This window comes from Neophocaena asiaeorientalis, unplaced genomic scaffold (genome assembly GCF_003031525.2).
Source record: "Neophocaena asiaeorientalis asiaeorientalis breed wild unplaced genomic scaffold, Neophocaena_asiaeorientalis_V1.1 scaffold342, whole genome shotgun sequence".
Lineage (NCBI taxonomy): Eukaryota > Metazoa > Chordata > Mammalia > Artiodactyla > Phocoenidae > Neophocaena > Neophocaena asiaeorientalis.
Window position 1 is genome coordinate 1,265,708 of NW_020174037.1, and position 21,119 is coordinate 1,286,826.

General features: G+C 37.7%; 1 protein-coding gene across 1 annotated transcript in view; it reads left to right on the forward strand.

The window, feature by feature from the left end:
- Positions 1-1,122: 1,122 nt before the first annotated feature.
- The window catches only part of SLC44A1 (solute carrier family 44 member 1), a 119,967-nt gene continuing 99,970 nt past the window's right edge, over positions 1,123-21,119 (forward strand). Inside the window, exons 1-2 of the mRNA XM_024753681.1 lie at positions 1,123-1,254; positions 17,435-17,524. Of these exons, the coding sequence (XP_024609449.1) occupies positions 1,123-1,254; positions 17,435-17,524 (222 nt within the window). The remainder of the gene's footprint in view (positions 1,255-17,434; positions 17,525-21,119) is intronic.

Below are 21,119 nucleotides of genomic sequence, written 5' to 3' on the forward strand. Positions count from 1 at the left end.
TAATGATCAGAAAGGAGACAACATACAAAAACCAAGAAAATCAACTAAAAATTATTAGTAAGAGCTATATTTGGTAAGTATACAAAAACCAGTAGCTTTCTCAAGTGTCAACAATAACCAGTTGGAAACATATAATGGGCAAAATATCCCATTCACCTTAGTAACAACCAATACAAAATACTTTGAAATAATCCTAACAAGAAATATGTGTGATCAAAATGAAGAAAACTATAAAACTTTTCTTGAGATTTATAAGATAAAACTTGAACTGGAGGAATGTACTTTGTTCCTGGAGGCAAAAAATGGAATATTGACATGATGTCATTTTTTTCCCAATTAATTTATAAAGTTAACATGGTCTGGGTTAAAAATACATATATTTTTAGAGGGGCTTGGCAAAGCAGTAAACATAAAGAAGAGACCAATATCAGATAAAAACGCTGTAGCAATCAGTAATGTGTTACAGTTTAGCAGAGTGGCAGTGAGTTTAGGTGTTGGAGGGAAAGTATTTGGATTTTAGGTTTGCAGCTTACAGACATGTGACCATAGCTCAGTGACTTAATCTCTCCAGACGTGAGTTTCCTCACCTGTAAAGTGTGCGATTAAATGAGATAATGTAATTAAAGAACTGAGCAAATTCTGGTATGTGGAAGTACTCAAAAAATGTTAGCTACTATTGTTTAGTTGTTGACACAAGAGCAAAATAGGTCAATGGAAGAGTGTAAATGTAAGACCGTAGTGTAAACAAGAATTTATTATTTGTTAAAGGAGCCATTTTGAATCAACGATTGATTAGCTATGATATTTAGTTAAAAGGTTTTGGATAACTCATACATCAAAGTTAATTTCATGAAACCATAAACAAGTAGAAGAAAACAGTATTTATCAAATAATTGAAGAGTTTAAAAGCAGTGAGAAAAGGTCCAAAGTCAAATTTATTTGGCTATGCAAAAACTTATTTCTATATAAAAGAAAAACTCAAATTAGATGACAAACTGAGGCACAAGTAGTGGTGTACTGGTTAATGTTTAACAATCAGCTCTGCAAGGGAAGAAAGAAAATGCCCAGATTTGTCACATTTGCTGATTTCCACCGTATAAATACTCCCACCAGGCTACCAACATGAAGTCGGTGAGCAGGAGTTGGGAAGAGATGTGCTTTGCTGGTGCTCGGGAGCTGGTGCACGCCAGCTGCAGCAGCCTATACACAGATGTGCCAGAGCGTGCTGAGAAACCACCTGGAGATCAACCCCGGGCCAGAGCACATTTCTGCTTGAAGCTGCCTTCACCAGGAAGCACACAATAGAGACAGTTGGGAATAAACATTCACTGTATTGGACCGTGGAGGGTTTCTTGAGCTGGACTTGCACCAGCACGGGGTGCTGGACCTGCAAAGGATCTCTGGGGTGGAAAGATCCCGGTGGGGTGCTTGGGACCTACTCTAGAAGTAGCCCCTTTGGGGCCAAATCATACAATGGCAGAGGACTAAGGGGAGAGGTGTTACTAGCCAAACGCTAAGCAGAAAAAGAAGAGTTGGAGTAGAGCAGAGGGTGTTTTCCCCTTGATTTCTTCTCCTTCTAAAGCCCATGATATTCTTGGCAGTGGTGCATGTGTTTTTCTGTCTCTGCATATTTATATTCTCATCTCTGTTTTTTCTTCTCCCTTTGATACTGTTCAATTACTATGACAGTTTTCATAAGTGAAAGCACAAAAGCTTGTGTCTAGACAGTGATAAGGTGACCTAAGTGATATTTATAGTACACCAGCAGGCCACAGATGGGTCTCATTGTGGCCAAGGAGCCATGGTATTGTCAGGATTGGAAGCGGCAAAGTATGGAGCCTTGGAGTCCTATCTCATGTTGGATGGAGGGATTCTATCAGGGGCTTGCACTTTTATTCCACAATGGATTACTAGCTGGTCATTTTGTAACCCAGTCTTAAATGTACCGTCTTAGAATAGGTTGTTTCTTTGTGATCATATCTGTAGTTCTAATAGAAGATTGGTTTATTATAAGGTCGACTTTGTGTAAAGAAGCAGGATTTAACTGGATTTCAGAGAAGTGGATATCTACTGAAGATGGGAGCAGTGTTGTTAGAAGTTGTATAGTTGTTTGAAGCCTGTGATTGAGAATCAGTTTTAGGCAGTACAGAAAGAACCAACTGACATAGAGATGGGAATAAAGGTGTGGAGAGAGAGGGAAAAAAAGTAGTTACTCTTAAGGGGTTAATAAATAATTAATCTTAAGAGAAAAGTAGCTTTAACAACCACATAGAGGACTGACTGATGGGAAAGATAGTTTGCCAGAACTGGATACAAACCAGTTAAGATATAAATGACATCTGCCTGAGCTTGAGACTTGGCTTTGGAGGTGGACAAAAATGGTTTCTTCTGAATGGGATATTTTAATGACTCATTGGGCATGGAGATTTACAGATGCTCATGTTTTCAGAGCATTTATTTATTCAAGGTTGGTCCATTAACATTCATTATTCTTGGTTGATTTTTTTTTTTTTAAACAGCAAGTTTAGTATCTGTCATTTATAGGGCTATTAATTTGATGATTCCGTGTTCCTCCTCACTTATTTGGCAGTTTCTAGTCTTTGTGTGAGTTTTCTTTAATCACTTTAGGTCTTTAACTGGTTTTCATTAATTCTGCTTCTCCTGGGAACCTTTGCTGATTGTGAAACCATTGTATCTCAGGATTGGAAGGGACTGCAATAGTTTTCTAATCCAACAGTTAATTTAATGCTTGATTCCCTTGTATTGTTCTTTTCCATTTCAGACTTAAATAACTGATAATCTTGATTTTGAGTAGCTGGATTTACCTAGAAGTAGGATTTGGGGGCTTCGTGACAGCATAGCATTAATAGACCCAGTAGTCATTTGGAGATAACCAATTAGCCATACTTTCGGGTGGCTGAGGGCCAGCTGGTTATCTGATGATGAAATATTGGCACCATCCAGTGGCTACTACTACAGGGTACTCCGACCTTTAATTTTAAACCCCCGGCTGGGGATGGGAATGTAGTTGGATTTAGGATCCAGAGTCTAGGGCCAGGCTAAACCTAGGACTCATGCTCCTAGGGCTTTCTTCATGATTCTGATCTATTCATGCACAGGGAGAGGGTGTTGGTTGGTGGTAGGATAGAACCAGCCTCTTTTCTTTCAAAGTTAGTTGGCTAAGGCCACTCTGCAGTTCAAGGAGCTGCCTATTTGTAAATTATGCTGAAATGCTGGGAAACATTCTCTAGAAGGCTTCTAAATTATAGCTCTTTAATATTTTCTGCTTATAGAATTTGAATGCAGGGTCCTTGGTGTGGTTCAGGTTTTACCAGGCTGAACCTGGAAGCTTGGCCAAGTATTGTTTTTAGAATTCACCAAGCCCTGGGGCTTTGGAGGTTCAGAAACTTGATTTTGCTAGTATGTTAAGAGTAAATGCTTTCGTTAATAGTAGATTCATGTAAACCAAAGTCTTAAGACACGTGGATCGACTCAGGAGGCTAATTTATTAAACTTGACATACAAACCAGAAGATTTTTGTCAGCTTAGCTAGTATTAAGGTAAAGCCAAATTATTATTTAAGAAATATCATATTTATTCCTAATAGAAAAGTAGTGTGGTTATTAAAAAATCCAATGAACATGTAAAAGTAGAGAGTCCTTTCTGACCCCACCTCATGAGATAACAGTTGTTCACAGCTTAGTCTATATATATTCTTCCAGACTCTCTGCATATACAATAACCTCTATTGCTCCACTGCTTTATTTTCTATAGCTCTGTAGTTATGTTATGCACACTGCTTGTCAACTTGTGGGAAGCCAGAGGACAGTGAGAAGGTTGCCTAACGTCATGGAATCAGATGAAGGGGAGTAGGCTGGATGACTCACGGCACAGCAGCTTAGTATCCTGAATTGTCTATTCAGCATTCTAGAGTCTGCTGCCCTGGTACCCCTTCCCCAAGACAGTTTGGAAGAGCAGTGTCAATGTGTCTTTTAGACCGTTATTTCTCAGTGTAACTGGCCAATTACAGATCGTGGCACCTAAGAGATGCTAAATAAATAGTAGCTGTGTGTGTACCTTCCCTGTCTGGTCTCTTTCTTCTGACAAGTACGTTCTTTCTGTAGCTGTGTTTATACCACAGTCTAGTTTTTGCCTTGGTGTGTGTATTCTTTGGTCTCTTCAAAAGATGACTTTTCTCTCTCTACTTGGTCTATTTTACCTTTTATTTCAGGTTTCTGCAACCTTGTTTCTCTTTTCCCCTTATGCTACCTACAGAGGAATTGAACTATTACATGAAAATCAGCACTTTATCTAGTAATTCTTGTAACTTCTGATTTCTCAGAAAAATGTTTGCTTTCATCAGATTTCACTGTTACCCAACTCTTTACCTTAGTTAAATTGTTCTGCTTTTATCTTGTCTACCTAATGGAACTGTATTAAAAGTGTTCGTATGGAGTCTATAATGAAATCAGTAGAACTCCATATGTGAGTGGCCAGAATGACCCCCTTTTCACATGATTTTTCTTATACATATAATAACTTTATTGATGTAATTCATATACCATACAATTTACCCATCTAAAGTGTACTATTCAGTGGTTTTGAGTATGTTCACCGAGGTTTGATCATGACTACAGTCAATTTTAGAACATTTGCATCATCCCCCAAAGAAACCCCATAGCCATTAGCAGTCATTCCCCATTTCCCCTTAACTCCCATCCAATCCTAGGCAAACACTAATCTATTTTCTGTTTCTACAGATTTACCTATTCTGGACATTTCATATAAATAGAATTATATAATATGTCCAGTTTGGCTTCTTTCACTTATAAAGTTTTCAAGGTTCATCCATGTTGTAGTATTGTATCACTACTTCATTCCTTTTTATTCCAAAATGTATATTCCATGCTATGGATCTACCACATTATATGTATCTGTTCATCAGTTGATGGGCATTTGTATGTGCTTTCCTAATAGCAAAGTAGCATTTTAAGTACTATTACTCTTGAAATCCAAACAAGTGTTATGCAAAATATAGATGGAAGTTACAGAAGGCTAGGAGGAAACAACAGTTTGTTTCCACCGGTTAAACACCACTGCAGGTGTTTTCTTCAAATATCAACAGTAATATTTGGACATTTGGAAATTATTTTTGAAATCAAAATACAAAATATGTTAATAATATCTTATTCTTGGTTATGTCCTATAATTCTCCTGTAAGAAGAAATATTAACCATGCAAAACATCAGTTTAGATAAAATAAGCCACAGAATTTACTATAGTATTTTTGCTGTGCATTTGACCCTTGAAACAACATGGGTTTGAGCTGTGTGGGTCCACTTATTTGCAGATTTTTTTCAACAGTAAATACCACAGTTCTACATGATCCGTGGGTGGTTGAAGTCTCAGATACAGAACCTCGGATAGGGATCCACATAACCTCAAATATGGATCCACGTAACCACAGATATGGGGGGGCTGACTATAAAGTTATATGCAGATTTTTTTTTTATATGCAGATTTTTGACTACATGGGTATGGGTGTCCCTAATCTTTGCATTGTTCAAGGGTCAACAGTAATTCTTATGCCTCTCATTTTCCTCTTTTTCCTCCTCCCTTCCAATACCCATCTATCCACAGTGTCCATACAGGTTATGTATTTTTTTAATTTTTAAAAATCTTTAATTTTTTAAATTAACATGTAGTTAATTTACAATGCTGTCTTAATTTCTGCTGTACAGCAAAGTGACTCAGTTATACATATACGTATTCTTTTTTATATTCTTTTCCATTATGGTTTATCACAGGATACTGAATATAGTTCCCTGTGCTATACAGTAGGACCTTGTTGTTTATCCATTCTATATGTAATAGTTTGCATCTGCTAATCCCGAACTCCCAGTCCATTCCACCCCTCCCCACCCTTGGCAACCACAAATCTGTTCCATATGTCCACACAAGGTATGTTAACCATAGTAAGCAAGGCCGAGTGGGGTGATCATGGGCCTTAGGGCCCAACTACCTGCTTCACATCCCTGCTTTTTTAGTGTTTATTGGCTGTATGACTTGGGCAATTTACTTAACCCCTCTTTGTCTAGTTTTTTCAGGAGAAAACTGGGAATAATATAATAGGATCGACCTTACTGGCTTGTGAAAATTAAATGAGTTAATATGGATAAAGTGTCTGGCACATGGCTTATGCTCACTCATACTAGCTATAGTCTGCATTTAGTTTTACAGTCATTAAGTACTCCAGATGAAACAGATTATTTTGGTAATCTTCTTAAGGTTGATCCATGACCTTTTTCTACCTTCAGTAAACATACATTTTTGTCTATCATTTCAGCAACCCTCACATGTGAACTCAAATGAATTGTTTATTTATAGAAGGGAGGAGAGACAAGGTAAAACCTAGAGATGAGGAAGGTAACTTAGCAAGAGAACAGTAGAAAGGTGAAAGTAAACTAATGGGCTCTCGGAGTCCCAGCCTAGTTCTTCTCAGGTGGAACAATTATTTATTGAATGAATGGACTTTTTTTTTTTATAATTTGGTTAACTGTGGTTTTAGGATTGATGTTTTCTTCACTTCCCTTAAAAAATTTATGATATAAGAAGTCATTTCAGTCGCTCTTATTGTGTTATCATTTGAAAGTTACTATTTGTTTCTTATGTTTACCTTGATTATCTATAAAACTGTGCACTCAATTTCTCCCGGTTATATTTCCTTTACAACATTTTTCACTTTCCAAGCACACATTTTAGAATGTATACAATATGGGAGCAGTTTTAAAATGTTTGAGATGATTGTTTGCGAGAATTCACTTTTTAAGATGATTCCTGGGGAGATTTTTCTCATAGTCCTTTGGGAAAGGATGTTAACAAATGGTTTAGGACCTGGTCTAGCCAGCAGCTTTACTTTAATCCTGAAAACAGCAGTGGATGGTGTAGGGAGAATCATCTTTACCTTAGAATTGGGAAGATCGTGTCAGCTGATCATACTCCTATTTGGAAGAGGAGCTATGATTCACACCCAGGTATGTGTTCCTGCCTCCCACTACACTGGTGATTTCCTCTCTAATGTTTATTAGAGTGTATTACCTCTCTGACGTTGCCAGTTCTGCATTTTTCAGGAGAAATCTTGCTCTTGCCTAGGTGATTATCAGCATATGGCTTTCTAGTGAAGTTTGAAATGTTCTGATCTCCTGTCAATAAGTGTCAGATAGAATGACCTGAATATATTCTGGTAGTTTTCATTGTGCATCTATTTATAGCTGACACTATACTGAGGAAGTAGAAAAAGCATGATCTGAAGAAATGGGAGCTAATATTCCTCTTTTTTTGATATTTCTTCCATAATTAAATAGCATTAATAGAAATCAAAACGAGAAAAATGCATTATAAGTCTAACTATTTAAAAATTGCACTATCCTCGTCTAATGCTTTTACATTTGCATATACTATTTTATAAATTGTGTCACCGGAGCATGGCATAATTTCATACCATGTTTTTGAACACAGCTTTTTATCATTATCATTTTATATGTTACTGTGCAAAGTCTTCATAATTACCCTTATGATTGCTTAATATTCCATTCTCATTTTTAATTATTTTCTATTATAGATAGTTAATTTCTAATTTTTTCTCATAATATCACTATATTGGACATCTCACGTGCAGCTATTTTAATGTTTTAGATGATTTCTTTGGGTTTTTTAAATGTATCACCAAATTACTTTCCAAAGTGTCAAACCGATGTACATTGTGTTCAGTTTCAGCATAGTTCTTTTTTTAATTGAAGTATAGTTGATGTACAATATTAAATAAGTTACAGGTGTATAATATAGTGATTCACAATTTTTAAAGGTTGTACTCCATTTATAGTTATTGTAAAATGTTGGCTGTATTCCCTGTGTTGTACAATATATACTTGTAGCTTATTTTATACCTAATGGTTGGTTCCTCTTAATCCCCTACCCCTGTATTACCCCTCCCCCATCCCTCTCCCCACGGGTAACCACTAGTTTGTTCTCTATATCTGTGAGTCTGCTTCTTTTTTGTTACATTTACTAGTTTGTTGTATTTTTTTAGATTCCACATATAAGTGATATCAGTATCTGTCTGATTTATTTCACTTAGCATTAATACCCTCCACGTCCATCCATGTTTTTGCGAATGGCAAGGTTTCATTCTTTTTTATGAGTTTCAGCATAGTCTTAAACAGTGCTACCAGCCTTTACTTCTGAAAGTGTTTTTCAGTGGGAGCATCAATCCTAACCATGAACCCTTATGCTCTGGTTTCCAGAAATGTATTTTGAGAGAGGTTGGCACTGTCTGTATTCACGTCTCCCAGTCAGTGTGACCAGATACATTTTGGAGAGTCTCACAGTAAGGTCTCAGAGAAGTCCTGCTCAAAAGACTAGATTTCATTAACTAGCATTTCCAAAACGTAGTTAAATCTGGAATTTATTTTTCTTACAGAACCTACTGACCAACATCTTTGGGAAATGTTATACTTTACAATATCTGTGGGAAAAGGAGCCAGCCTGTGATGCAATAGAATGCTTTTTAAGGAAATGGTCTCATGCAGAGAGACAGTGAGGATGTTTGCCCTAACATTATGCTACTTGAATGGTGAAAGACCTCACCTTGTTCATTCATCCATTAAATAAATTTGCTGAGAGCCTATTATGGGCTAGACACTGTTCATCTACTGGGGATATAGCAGTGAATAAAACCCAACAAGTCCCTGCCCGAAGTAGGCAGTAAGGTAGGAAGAATGGCCATTATATGTTCAGCCACTTAGGGTAAGATTCTACTTTCATGTGGAATAGGCTTTCACTTGAAGAATATTAAGTACTTACTGATCCCTGATTTAAACAAAAAATAGAAACATTATCCTTACCCTCAAAAAGTTCGTAATCTACTGGGGAAGCAAATAATTATAATGTGAAATAATAATTACGGTGATGGTGGTGTGTACACAGTGTGTTATAGGAACACGAAAGGAATGTAATCTATATTTTTGTAAATTATTTAACTGTGATAAGTATTTGTTCCCTTGAGAGTTCTTAGGCACTGCCGCAGAACTGAACATATATTTATTTCTGTGCACAATTGCTATGGACTAAAAACTCTTCCTTGGCAAAGATGAGATCTAATTTTGATTTAAGACATAAACTTACTCATTTCCACTCACCTCTTAGCTATGTATATGATCAGTGTAGTCTTCATGTTTCTTCTCTGTAAGTCATCATTGTCTTCATAAGTCAGTTCTTAGCCATTCCATCAAGGAAAGGAAGCAAGATTGGAATGACAGTCCTCTTTTGAGTACCTATGAATTCCTGCTTTAAAAGAAAGGGTTACAGTATAGCAAGAAAAGTCAGTAAATCCATTAGCTATATGGAAACTGGCTGTACTGTAGCAGGTTGGAGGTGCAAAGTACAATTCTGGTCCTTTCAGTCTGCCCTTGGTGTCCCCAAGTACTGAAGATGTTCTGACACTTGTAGGATGTGATGCGGGGGAATGAAGCCCATGAAAACTGTATAATTAGAATAAAACCAAATAGTAATTTTAAATTAAAAACATTGCTTACAGATGATTCAGAAGAAAGGCAAGTTAGAAATACTGTTAGAGGATTACAGACAAGGCTTATCTGTAAAACTTTGATCATGTTTTATTGGTCATGGAGGTAAAAGATGCTATTAGCTATGTTGCAGGACAGGAGGAACGTGGCCTCTGCCCAGTAATTATCGTGTGCTTGTGTGCAAGAAAGACAGCCCCTGAGAAGTCTGATGGAAGAAGGACAACTCTAACAGACCCACAGTTATTTTTTTTTAGGGCATTCAGGGAAAGAATGAAGTCATTGGCAACATATCTCCCATGATCTTTCTGTCACTGTGTAAATACATAACTTAGAGCAGCTCTAGTTGCCATTTCCCCCTTTTTCCTTAAATAGATGAATGTTTGTGATTTAGCATAGAGTTCATGAACTAAGAGAAGCAGTTGGACACAGATGCCTGTATCTTTCCACTCAATGTATCTTATTACCTTTAACTGCCTGTTAAAATCACAGCTCTTATTTTTACCTTGCAAATATGAATTGCCATCGCCAAGCTTAGCAAATGAAATGGGCTACTTGTGGCAACTGTAAGGAGTTATGCACTCCAAATCCTTGAGAGAGCTTTCCCAAAGGACAGGCAATGTCTTTCAAAATCCTATTACAAGATTTGAGTTTCAGGTGCTATGAACAGAAAGTTGAAAGCCTCCATGTTTTATTGCTGCCCAACTTCATCAGGTCTGCTCACTCTTTTCAAGAGTGTGGCAAAAATGATACACATCAGCTCTTTTATTCTTTTATTACTACTCTGCGCAAATAAAAGCATTTTGTGGAATTTAATGAACCAGTATGTCCTTGGAGGGAGCTTTGAAGATTTGGAGTGTATGACTGTTTGTCTTGAATATTGGAGGGTTTTGTGTAAAACAGATGGGCATGAACAAAATGAAGTCCTCGCAGATAGCCCAATGCTTGCGACATATGTACTTAGATCATGAATGTCTGTAGCAGTGACCTTGGAGATGCATTCAGTGACTGCTTTAGAGGCTTTCTAGTTGTGCCACGGAGTAGCTGGGAAATGAAAACTAAAGTAGAGCCGCTGGACAGGGTACTAGGTAAAGACAGGTTTATTAGGTAAATGACAGGGAGCCTGTAGTTCTTTAGCCCATCAGAAATTCCAATTTATAGCAACTCTGGATGTATGCGACAAGATAGTACTTAACTCAGTATTAGTAGGAATCTCACCAATGACATCAACATGAAAATATTATTCTAGTAGCTTAGTTAAATATAGCCCTGCACTAATTGTTCCAGAAAACAAAGGAAGATACGTTTTCTCTTTTCCAAAACTGAAAGGCTCCTTTCTAACTGGAGCAGCCATAAAATGTAGTACAGAGAAATCTAATGGGTACAAAGTGAGGAAAATGGCTGATTTTTGTTTTTTTAAACCAACTTAATGTTCTGTTTGTTTATTACTAAACATTTCTGAGTGGAATAGTTCTTGTTTGGCAGTCAATATTTCCCCATCATAGGTAGCGAGAATTTTTAGTATGTTTTGGGCACAAAAACACATTCTATTTTAGACAACAGAGGATCATTTTTTAGTGTTTGCTTCAGAAGTTTATGAGGTAATTTCAATAAATCTTGCAAATGTTTGCTTAATGGTTCCCTATCTCTATTCCTGCAGTACTTTATACACATCTCTATTCTGACATCACTCACATTATCAATCCTTAGTTTGCCTCTCTCGCTAAACTAGAGCTCCGTAAGTGTAGGGGCTATCGTACATGGCTTTGGCTCTCAGGTTCTTTGTGTGGTGCTCAGTATTTATTTGACAAACCAACAGAATGCTTAAGAGTATTACCTGACAAATTAAGTAACTTCTTAGTATAACTGACAATACCATTTTTTTAAGCACATTTTTCATTATTTTCGAACCATGTTTACAAAAATCTGGTGTATCAAGGAAAGACTCATAGCATCAGGTAATACTGTTACTAGATTACGATAAGAATCTTTTGGGAATCTTTGTACATGTCTTAATTAGGAGAGAGTCATATAGACGGTATGCAGAGCATAAAAAAAGGGCAGGGAGCATTTGATCTTTGCCATTAGGTATCACCTGGATCTTCTGACTTCCTGGATTTTGGACCCTACTTGTTTCCATATTTGAGACCTAGCTGACTCTTTCTGTCTTAACTCTGGATTGTTGCTGTTGCCTCTCTGATCCTTTTATATCTTCCTGATCCAACCAGCCCTGCCTACTTCTGTGAACTAGATTCACATCTGCCAGACTTTTTCCTACCTGATTTGTTCGCTGGCTTGGCCCACCCTGCTAGCCCTATTACTGCTGATGCCCTCCAGTGATGCCTGATTTGACTAACTGATTGTAACATATCACTTGTCAAAATCTTTGTGTGTGACTATTATCTTAAAAAAACAGTTACTCAACAACTGTGACTTCATTAGGAACAACATGGAAATTTAAAAATTTTATTTATTTATTTATTATTTTATTTTGGGCTGTGTTGGGTCCTTGCCGCTGCGCTGGCTTTCTCCAGCTGCGGTGCGTGGGCCTCCCATTGCAGCGTCCACCCCCATTGAGGAGCACGGGCTCTAGGCGCCCGGCCTTCTGTAGTTGTGGCATGTGGGCTCAGCAGCCGTGGCTCGCGGGCTCCAGAGCGCAGGCTCAGCAGTTGTGGCGCACAGGCTCAGGTGCTCCGCGGCATGTGGGATCCTCCTGGACCAGGGACCGAACCCGTGTCCCTTGCATTGGCAGGCCGATTCCCAACCACTGCGCCACCTGGGAATTCCCAACATGGAAATTTAAGACAAAACTTTTTTAGGTTTATTTCCTAAAATAATACACACCCCTATCATATCAAATTCACCAGAAGGCCTTGGTTTTAGCTATTAGGGTTCATAGTGAATGTGAAGTCTAGGATATATATAGTTGCCTGTACTATGACTTCTGTAAGATACTATGGGAAAAAAATTTTTTTTTAATCTATGATGTAGAAAATATAGGAAGGAATGTGAAGATGTTAAATATTGTTCCTCCCTAACTTTAAGGATATGAATATAATACAAACATAAGGCATACATCAGCTGTGGTCTGACTTAGATTTATTTTTTATGGTCTAATACTAGCGTTAAAAATTGTAGTTCTGCTTTCTAGGTTATTAATCTTGTAGAGTGTGCAAGAAGACTGTAATGAGAATGTTGTTATACACATATATTCACACGCTTATTTTTAAAATACTTTATTATGGAAAATTTCAAAACTTCATTTTACGAGTCTTTATTTCTTTGTGTATATCCAAGTTTGTGTCGTATCATATTCTTTTGGCCTGAAGAGCATTAACATTTTTTGTACTTCAGGTTTGCTGCTGATAAATTCTCTTAGGTTTTCATTGAAAAAGTCTTCATTTCTGAGAGACATTTTCTCTGGGTATAGAATTCTGAGTTAATAATGTTTTTGTTTTTCTTTTTAATTCTTTCAGTAATTTAAAGATGTCATTCCATGGTTTTTTGCTTTGCATAGTTTCTGATAAGAACTTTACGTAATCGTTGCTTCTCTGATTATAGTGTGCCTTTTCCTCCCTCTTGCTGCCATCAAGATGATGTCTTTATATTTGGTTTTCAACATTTTGAATATAGTTTGTGTAGGATGTGTTTGTATGCAGGCATGTGTGTGTTGTATTTATCCTGCTTGGGATTCTCTTAGCTTCTTGGATCTGTGCTTTGATTTCTTTTGTTATTTTTGGAAAATTCTCAGTCATTATTTCTTTATTCATTCCCTATGCTCCCTTTAATCTTCTTTTGGGATTCCAATTACATATATGTTAGACCATTTGCTATTATCCTGTAGTTCTTGGATGTTCTGTTCTGGGTTTTTAATTTTCATTCTCTTTTTCTTTGTGTTTCACTTTGGGTAATTTCTATTGACCTATCCTTGAATTTATCGATTCTTTCCTTGGCATTGTCTAGTCTACTGATGAGCCAGACAAAGGCATTCTTCATCTCTGTTACCATGGTTTTTTATTTTTAGCATTTTCTTAACTCTTTCTTATAGTTTCCATCTCTCTGCTAGAGTTTGGGGACTCAGGTTTCAGTACTGAATTTTCCACTTATTTTCTTTGAACCTTGGTTTTCTCTTTAACAGAGCAGCAAAACTGGGAATATATAATAACAACTAACAGAATTGTTTTGAAGATCAAAACAATTGATCTTGGGCAAGTCAGGCAAGTCCCTTCCTTTCCTTTCCCTAGGTCACTTAAAGGCTTAGACTGTATGATTACTTTGGTCCTATTTAGTTCCTGAATTGTAAGATTCTGTGAATGGAAAGGGACCTAACATTGATTGACAGCCTTTATTAACCTCATGTAGAATTTGAGAAAGGGATAAAAATCACATTTAAAAAGTGCTTTTGCAAAACATTTTACTTTTGCTAGGTCTATGTGGATTTTAACTGGAAGAAACAGACAGCATTAAATCCAGTTACCACTTGGTTAAGTCTGTTAAAGAATCATTAAATTCTTTCAACTGTTGGGTTTCCTGACTTGCTTGAAAAATTTCATGGCTCATAAAACATCTCTCTTTTTCGCTGTGCCTATAGGATTTTAAATTATTGGGTTGGCTCCCAAATTTTGCTGTGTGAGGAAAAACTAATGGAGGTGTTTTTGCTCTTTACTGACTAGTGCAAAATGAATGATATTTTCATCAGATTTGGTTTTGTGGCCACAGACCTGGGTTGAAATCCTGGTTGCACAGTTGTGAAACCTTGGTCTGATTACTTAACTTTTTTTTTTTTTTTTGCTTTTTAAAATTTATTTATTTATTTTTGGCTGTGTTGGGTCTTCGTTTCTGTGTGAGGGCTTTCTCTAGTTGTGGCAAGCAGGGGCCACTCTTCATTGCGGTGGACGGGCCTCTCACTATCGTGGCCTCTCTTGTTGCGGAGCACAGGCTCCAGACGCGCAGGCTCAGTAGTTGTGCCTCACGGGCCTAGTTGCTCTGAGGCATGTGGGATCTTTCCAGACCAGGGCTCGAACCCGTGTCCCCTGCATTAGCAGGCAGACTCTCAACCACTGCGCCACCAGGGAAGCCCCTGATTACTTAACTTTTGAGCCTGAGTTTCCTTAGCTGTGAAATAGGGATGATACATACATCAGAGAGCTATTTTGAAAGTAATGTGTATAAAGCTTTGGGTATAGTGCCTAGTTAATAGTAATCAATAACTGAAAGCATTAAAAACAGTAGCTAAAATGAAAGATGCCACCATTGAGTCAAAATTTTAGTAATAGAAGAGGAAAAGGTGAATTTAATATTCTTTCTGTCCTTTTAGTGGAAAGGTCCACCTGGTAAAGGGATATTTTTACAATAGCGAGAAGGTTAACTGAAAAGTAAGTATTGATAAATAAGAATTATAACCAAGAATTAGTGCTTACTGTGTGACAGATGCTCACATTTAATCCTCAGAATAGCCTATGAGGTAAGCTGCCCCTCCTGGAGAAGCCTTTCTTTATCTGAGTGAGGTGACTACCTCCTTTTTTTGTATTCTTCTACTCTGTGTTGTACTCTGACTATGTTTTATATGTAACCCCTACCCCTTCTCCACTTCTCATCCCCAGTGAAAGGTTTTCTATGTATTTGGCCCAGAAGTGGCCCACAGTAAGTTGACTGTTGAGATATTGAATCTTTGTGTCTTTTTGGTCAAAATGAAATTCTACCTTCTTTATGTTATAGGTAAAAATTTAAGCATTAAAAGCTGAATGTTGGTCTGAAGTAAAAATACGAAGAAAATAGTTGTGGATAAAGAAAATGCTCAATCAGTCTGAGACTTGCCCCCCGCCCCCCTGCCTTCCCCTAATACATACTGTTTGTTAAGATAAACAAATATAGTATTTCAAAGTAGCCATTGCTCTGGAAATCACCTTAGAGTAAATGTAATGAATTTCAAAGATGTGTCTAAATTCTGTGTTTGTAAGTAATTTTACTATAATGGGTATTATTCAAGCTTGAAATTATTTAATACAAAGAAACATTCTTTATTCATACTATGAACAACTGTCTTCCAAAACACAGACCACAATGTGTGCATTCTTATTTGAATAACACAGGGAATAATGTCAAATTATTTTTGCAGTTTTTTTTGTCATTGCACAAATTTTCACAAAACTGCATTCCTGACCATAGATTTTTAGAGTTGGAAGGAACCTAAGAGATTTAATCTCACTTCTTCCTGCCACCCAGGGAGATGAAGCATTTTATCCAAAGTCATGTAGCTAACTAATGACAGAGCCAAGGAGAGGACAGAGTCCTTTATCCAGTTGCCATAGTGTTTTATTCCTCTGGAAAACACTGCCTACTCACTCTTGGTTTTTAATGCTAGTTAGAGTCTTGGTGTGAGGTTTTTTTCCATGACTAACTAGTGCTCTTTTGTTTTCTTGTGTGGGTGTCTGGGAACAAGCTATCAAGGGTGGTGGTTTTTGTTGTTGTTTGTGAAAAACTAACAGTGTATAAGACACTAAAGAAGGGAAAGGCATTTGTCTGGTTAGCATTTAGGGGTCAGGAAGGAGTGGTTGTAGCTCCAGCGCTTTGCCCTCAGTGTCCATACGCAGGTATTTTAAAGTTGGGTTTCATAACCTGGGGTCTGAATTCCCTAAACTTTTAAGAAAATTATGCAACTATATGCTTATCTCCTAAGAAAAGAATCTGTAGCTTTCATCAGGTTGTCAAAGTTAAAAACTGTTTTAGAAGGAGAGAAAGCTAAGCAAACCTGATTAAGAACTGGGTCCCCACTCTTGAACTCTATGTACTAATTATACTAGAGAGCTCTCTTATCTCCTTACCACACCTTGTGCTGGTGTCCTTTCCTACTGACAGGCCTTCTCCGGATAGCTTCCTGGATCTTGTCATGGAAGCCACTGGAGACTCTGGCCTTCTTTTTGCAGGAACTTTTCCCATAAGTTTCCCAAGGCTACCTTCTCTCTCCCTTCTCTGCTTACTGTTTCCAGGAAAAGGTGTGAGACTCAGGGATTTTTGTTCATTAGAAAGCTCAAGAGTGTTATTTCAGTTACATTCTGGTTAAAGGGAATTTGTGAGCTGATTTGAGAAACTAAGACTATCACTGTATGAAAAAAAATGCACTCAATTCCAATCAATACTTTGCAAGTTAACTTTTAGAATGCCTTTAGCTTTTTAGTTAGGGAATCTTTGTGTTTGATCTAAAAACTCTTTACACTTTCTAAAAACAGAATGAAAATCTGTGGATGGTGGTTTACGAGTTGCCCAGATCTGTCTGTAAAAGTGTTTTAATTTAGTTTTTTGTTCCTGAATTTTATTAGACTTAGAAGAGTCTACCCCTCAATAGGAATTCATAATTAAAGAGCTTCCTTCCTAGATGAGAACATATAGAAAGCACGTTCTACATTTTTAAGTCTAGCATCTGGACACAGAAAGAAAAAGCTACCACCAAGATTGATGTTGGAAGAATTTGTTTATTAATTTAAAAAAGCCCTTACTAAGTATATACCATGAACCCTCAAGCATCACGTTGGACCCTGGGAAATGAGAAGTGGTCTCTTCCCTTGCAAAGTTCATGCTCTGCTAGGGGCACAGCTCAATCAATAATAATTCAGCATGCTAACTGCTCTAATAGAGGTACCAAAACAGCATTGGAATCAATCCTGGCCAGGAAGAGAGGTGGGTGTTAGGGTAAAATTCATAGAAAGGTGACAAATATTTGAGGTTCCTATTGAACTCAAAGATTCAATAGGAATTTGTCAGGAAAAGAAGGGATCTAGGTATGATGGCATGTTTGCACCTTCCTAACTTTAACTAAAATTCACATTTACCACTCTCTTTGTGTTTTCAATTAGAGCTCCAAACGAGAATGGAAGCCACTGGAGGACCGTAGTTGCACAGACATACCGTGGCTGCTGCTTTTTATCCTGTTCTGCATTGGGATGGTAAGAAACTCACAGATCCTCAGACCCTGAACTCATGATCCGAGGGGATGACGGGGAGTTAGTTTAAAGAGGGAACTTGTTATTTATTTATTTACTTATATCTGTAAATAAATAAATAACCCCTCTTGAATTGCTTACATCTGGAAGTCCTAGGATACCATTGAAGCAGCAGGTTATTTTTCCCCATACAGTTAAGTGGTATTTGGTACCCCTTGACTTTTTTTTTTTTTTTTTGGTTTGCATGAAAACTGTGGTCAAAATTAAGGAATAATTGAAACTCTATCTCTTTGACTAGCCCATTTCAGAAAGCCAGGTAATTTGACCAAAATATCCATGAACTATGATCTTGATGGGATGGTGAGCAGAGCAATGGTCATGGGGTCAAGTCCTGAGTATTCATCCAACCCAGTCACACAAACCTGATGGTTATTTTTTGTGCCATTCAGTTTCCTTTCAGGGACTTGGTGTTCTTTTGTATAAAATTAGAGGTTTTGCTAGATGATATCTACAATGCTTCCGGTTCTGACATTTTTTAGTTCTTCCTAGAAGGAGGCTGGTTTCTCGCTGCTTCTTCCTCCTTCGACCCATACTAGGCTCCTGCTGCCTGCTGTGTCTACTGTAATAAATGGCATCTCTCAGTCAGAGGTCACAGGAGCTGGTGATTTTCCAGTGGGTGTGGAGGATGGAGGAGCAGAGTGCAAAGTGCTGGGGCTGTGCTTACTCAGATTGCATCCCCGCTCTACCCTGCAGGGGTTTCCACACAGGGTTCAGGGACTTTAGTGTCACTGCCACCAGTGTGCTGGGCTGGAAAAAAGGTAGAAAGCAGCTGTTTTAGAGCTAGCTGGTATTTCGAGCTAGCAAGCACTTAGAAATCCTCATCTGGTGCATCACCCTCATTATATACGTTAAGAAATCAGACCCCAGAGATGATAATGAACATCCCAAGGCCACACTCATAGTGAATGGCAGAGTTGGGAACAGAGCCCAGGACTCTTTACCTTCCAGGCCAGTGCTCTTTTCTGCCACTTAGTTTCCTCTCCCTCGAGGGGATCAGGGGATCATGCAGACAGTATTGTTCTCTCTTTCCTTAGGCTTTGCAGCTGGAAACACAATCATGCTACCTCAGGCACCCTTTTTTTTTTCACTCAAGTGTGAGTGTACTTAACCTTTTTTTTAGGAATCTTGTTATTTTTTATTTATTACTACTTTTTACGTAATCCTATTTTGTGTCTCTCTGTGGCTGCCCACCTCGAAAATGTCATTTAAGAAGCACAGAACAACCCTATTCATGGCTAACGGGCATAAGTGTAGGCACCAGTCCAGCTTCTGAATCAAGGAAAAGAAAGCAGTGAACTCTGATGAGATATAATAAATCCAGTAAAATAAAGAGTGTTAGTTTTAAAGATAATAGACAGCTCAGTTTCATCAAATCTAGGATATTTAGAAAACATCAAAATACCCATTTCCTAACTTAGGACTTGTAAGATGTTATTCAAGAGTCTACTTAGTTTAATGGAGTAGCACCTGAAATGCAGCATCAGAGTGTGGAGAACATTCTTTGCTAACAGAACTAGTCCACAACCTCTCCCCACCCCCGAATTTCACCCTGGGATAAATAGCAGCTGACCTTTCAAAATTATGTTTATAAAAATATGTACCTGCCACCCTAGGTGCTTTTGATTTTCTGTGCTAAAATAGCTCAGGAAAGTGCAGTCATTAATGTTAATAGGCTGATTTGGGAGTGACCAGAGAGTAAGGAGCCATTTGTTTACTGAAACGTTGTAATGCAATGGTAATTAATATAATGTTAATTTCAGTGTGATGGTAATTAAGGCCCACTGTGTGTACTTTTAAATGCAGGCATAGCATTATTTGTTTTGGAATGATTCTTTTTATGGATTACCATCTTGGAGCTGAGCTAACATCAAATTTTGCCATGTGGAAACTGGAGAAATCTCAAAGTTCTGTTGCACACCTTACTGGCACAACAATAGACCAGAGTTTTTTTTTGGTCTTCTGAGTATGTGTTTTGTATGTTTTTTAAAAGTTGTATTTTGTTTTTGCCTTTGGATTTCATTCCATAGTACCTTTCAGAGAAACATTCGACAAATATTTTTTGAGGATTATCATGGGCTTGATGCTTTCATATATGTATTTATCTCACTAAATTCTCCCAGTTACACTATGAAATGGGTTTTATCCCCAGTTTACAGGCAAAGTGTAGTGAGATTAAGTATTAGCTTATCTAAGAATATACTGCTGCCCATGAAAGGCAAAAAAAGAATAGGAACCGGAACTTTCTGCCTATATTCTTTTCAGCTAGTGGCCCAGTTGCTTCTGCTTTTATAGTCAATCTTTGCAGCCCATTACTCAAACTATATCTTTACTCACTGCCCTTACTTGCAGTTCTTTGCTCACTCCTTGGTATCTATTCTGTAGTTCTGAAATATTTTAACATCTTGTCATCTTTTACTCATTTTCACCATTAAATCTTTTTATTTATACATGTTCATCTCGTCATAAATACTTGTACTTCTCTTTTATTTCTTCCCTTACTTTTAAGGTTCTTCCATGCTTGTCTAGAACTTAGAGTATTTTTCAAAGTAAATTGCTATCAGCCTTTGTAAGAGCTATCGTCTTCCACATTCGAACTTATTCAATATTTTGAAATTATTGGACATATGCTTACCCTGTTCTAAAAAATTACATGTAGCATTGTACTTCTAAATTTTTATTTTCCATTAAGATAGTAAACAAGTGGTTCTTAACACTAGCTGCATATTGGAATTAGCTGGTATTAGAATAAAAATACTCGTTCCTGGGCCCCACCCCAGTGAATCTGATTTAATCTCTATGGTTCTAATGTTCAGCCAGTGTTGAGACCCACTGTTGTAGGCACTGATAAACTACTGAAGAGTTTTAAGCAAGAAATGATATGGCTGGGTTTAGAAACATGGCCCTGGTAGCCAAAATAAATGTAAAGTCATTGTAAAGAGGGAAGAGATTTCAGGCTACCAGTTCAGAGGCTGATGCAACAGTTCAGATGAGTCTAGATAAGAGGTGAAAAACCTGAAATAAGGAAATAGTAAAGGAGAGGAGAGAGCGTGAAGGAGCGGGATCAATAATATGTGGTGTCACCAGTGTTGCGGGCAAGTGGGAAACAGGTAAAGGATGACTAAGAGATTCTTGTGTTATGGGTTCTGCGTAAGCTTTTTCAGCTCAAATCCTACTCCAGCTCCTTGTAGGTTCCAAACCACAGTTTCTGTGCACATGAAGGAATAAGAGTGGGATGGATAAACAAAGTACTACTTTGTTAGTAGCCAAGCAGTCACTTGATTATGCCCAGTAAAGAATTCCTTGGTAAACATGACCTGTGGAATGAAGCTTGGCCCACATGGACTCAAGGTTCTTCCCACCTTGGATAGTCTGACTTCATTCTGTCCCAAGTAGAGGTAGATGTGAGAAGAGGAAAGGAAAGAGATCCACCTGGACCCAATCTGCCCAGATCATCTTACCTCAAAAGTCAGGAAAAAGAGGAGTCTGGATGGTCCTAACAGGAGTACGTACCTTGGAAAATAGAAGACACAGATACCTC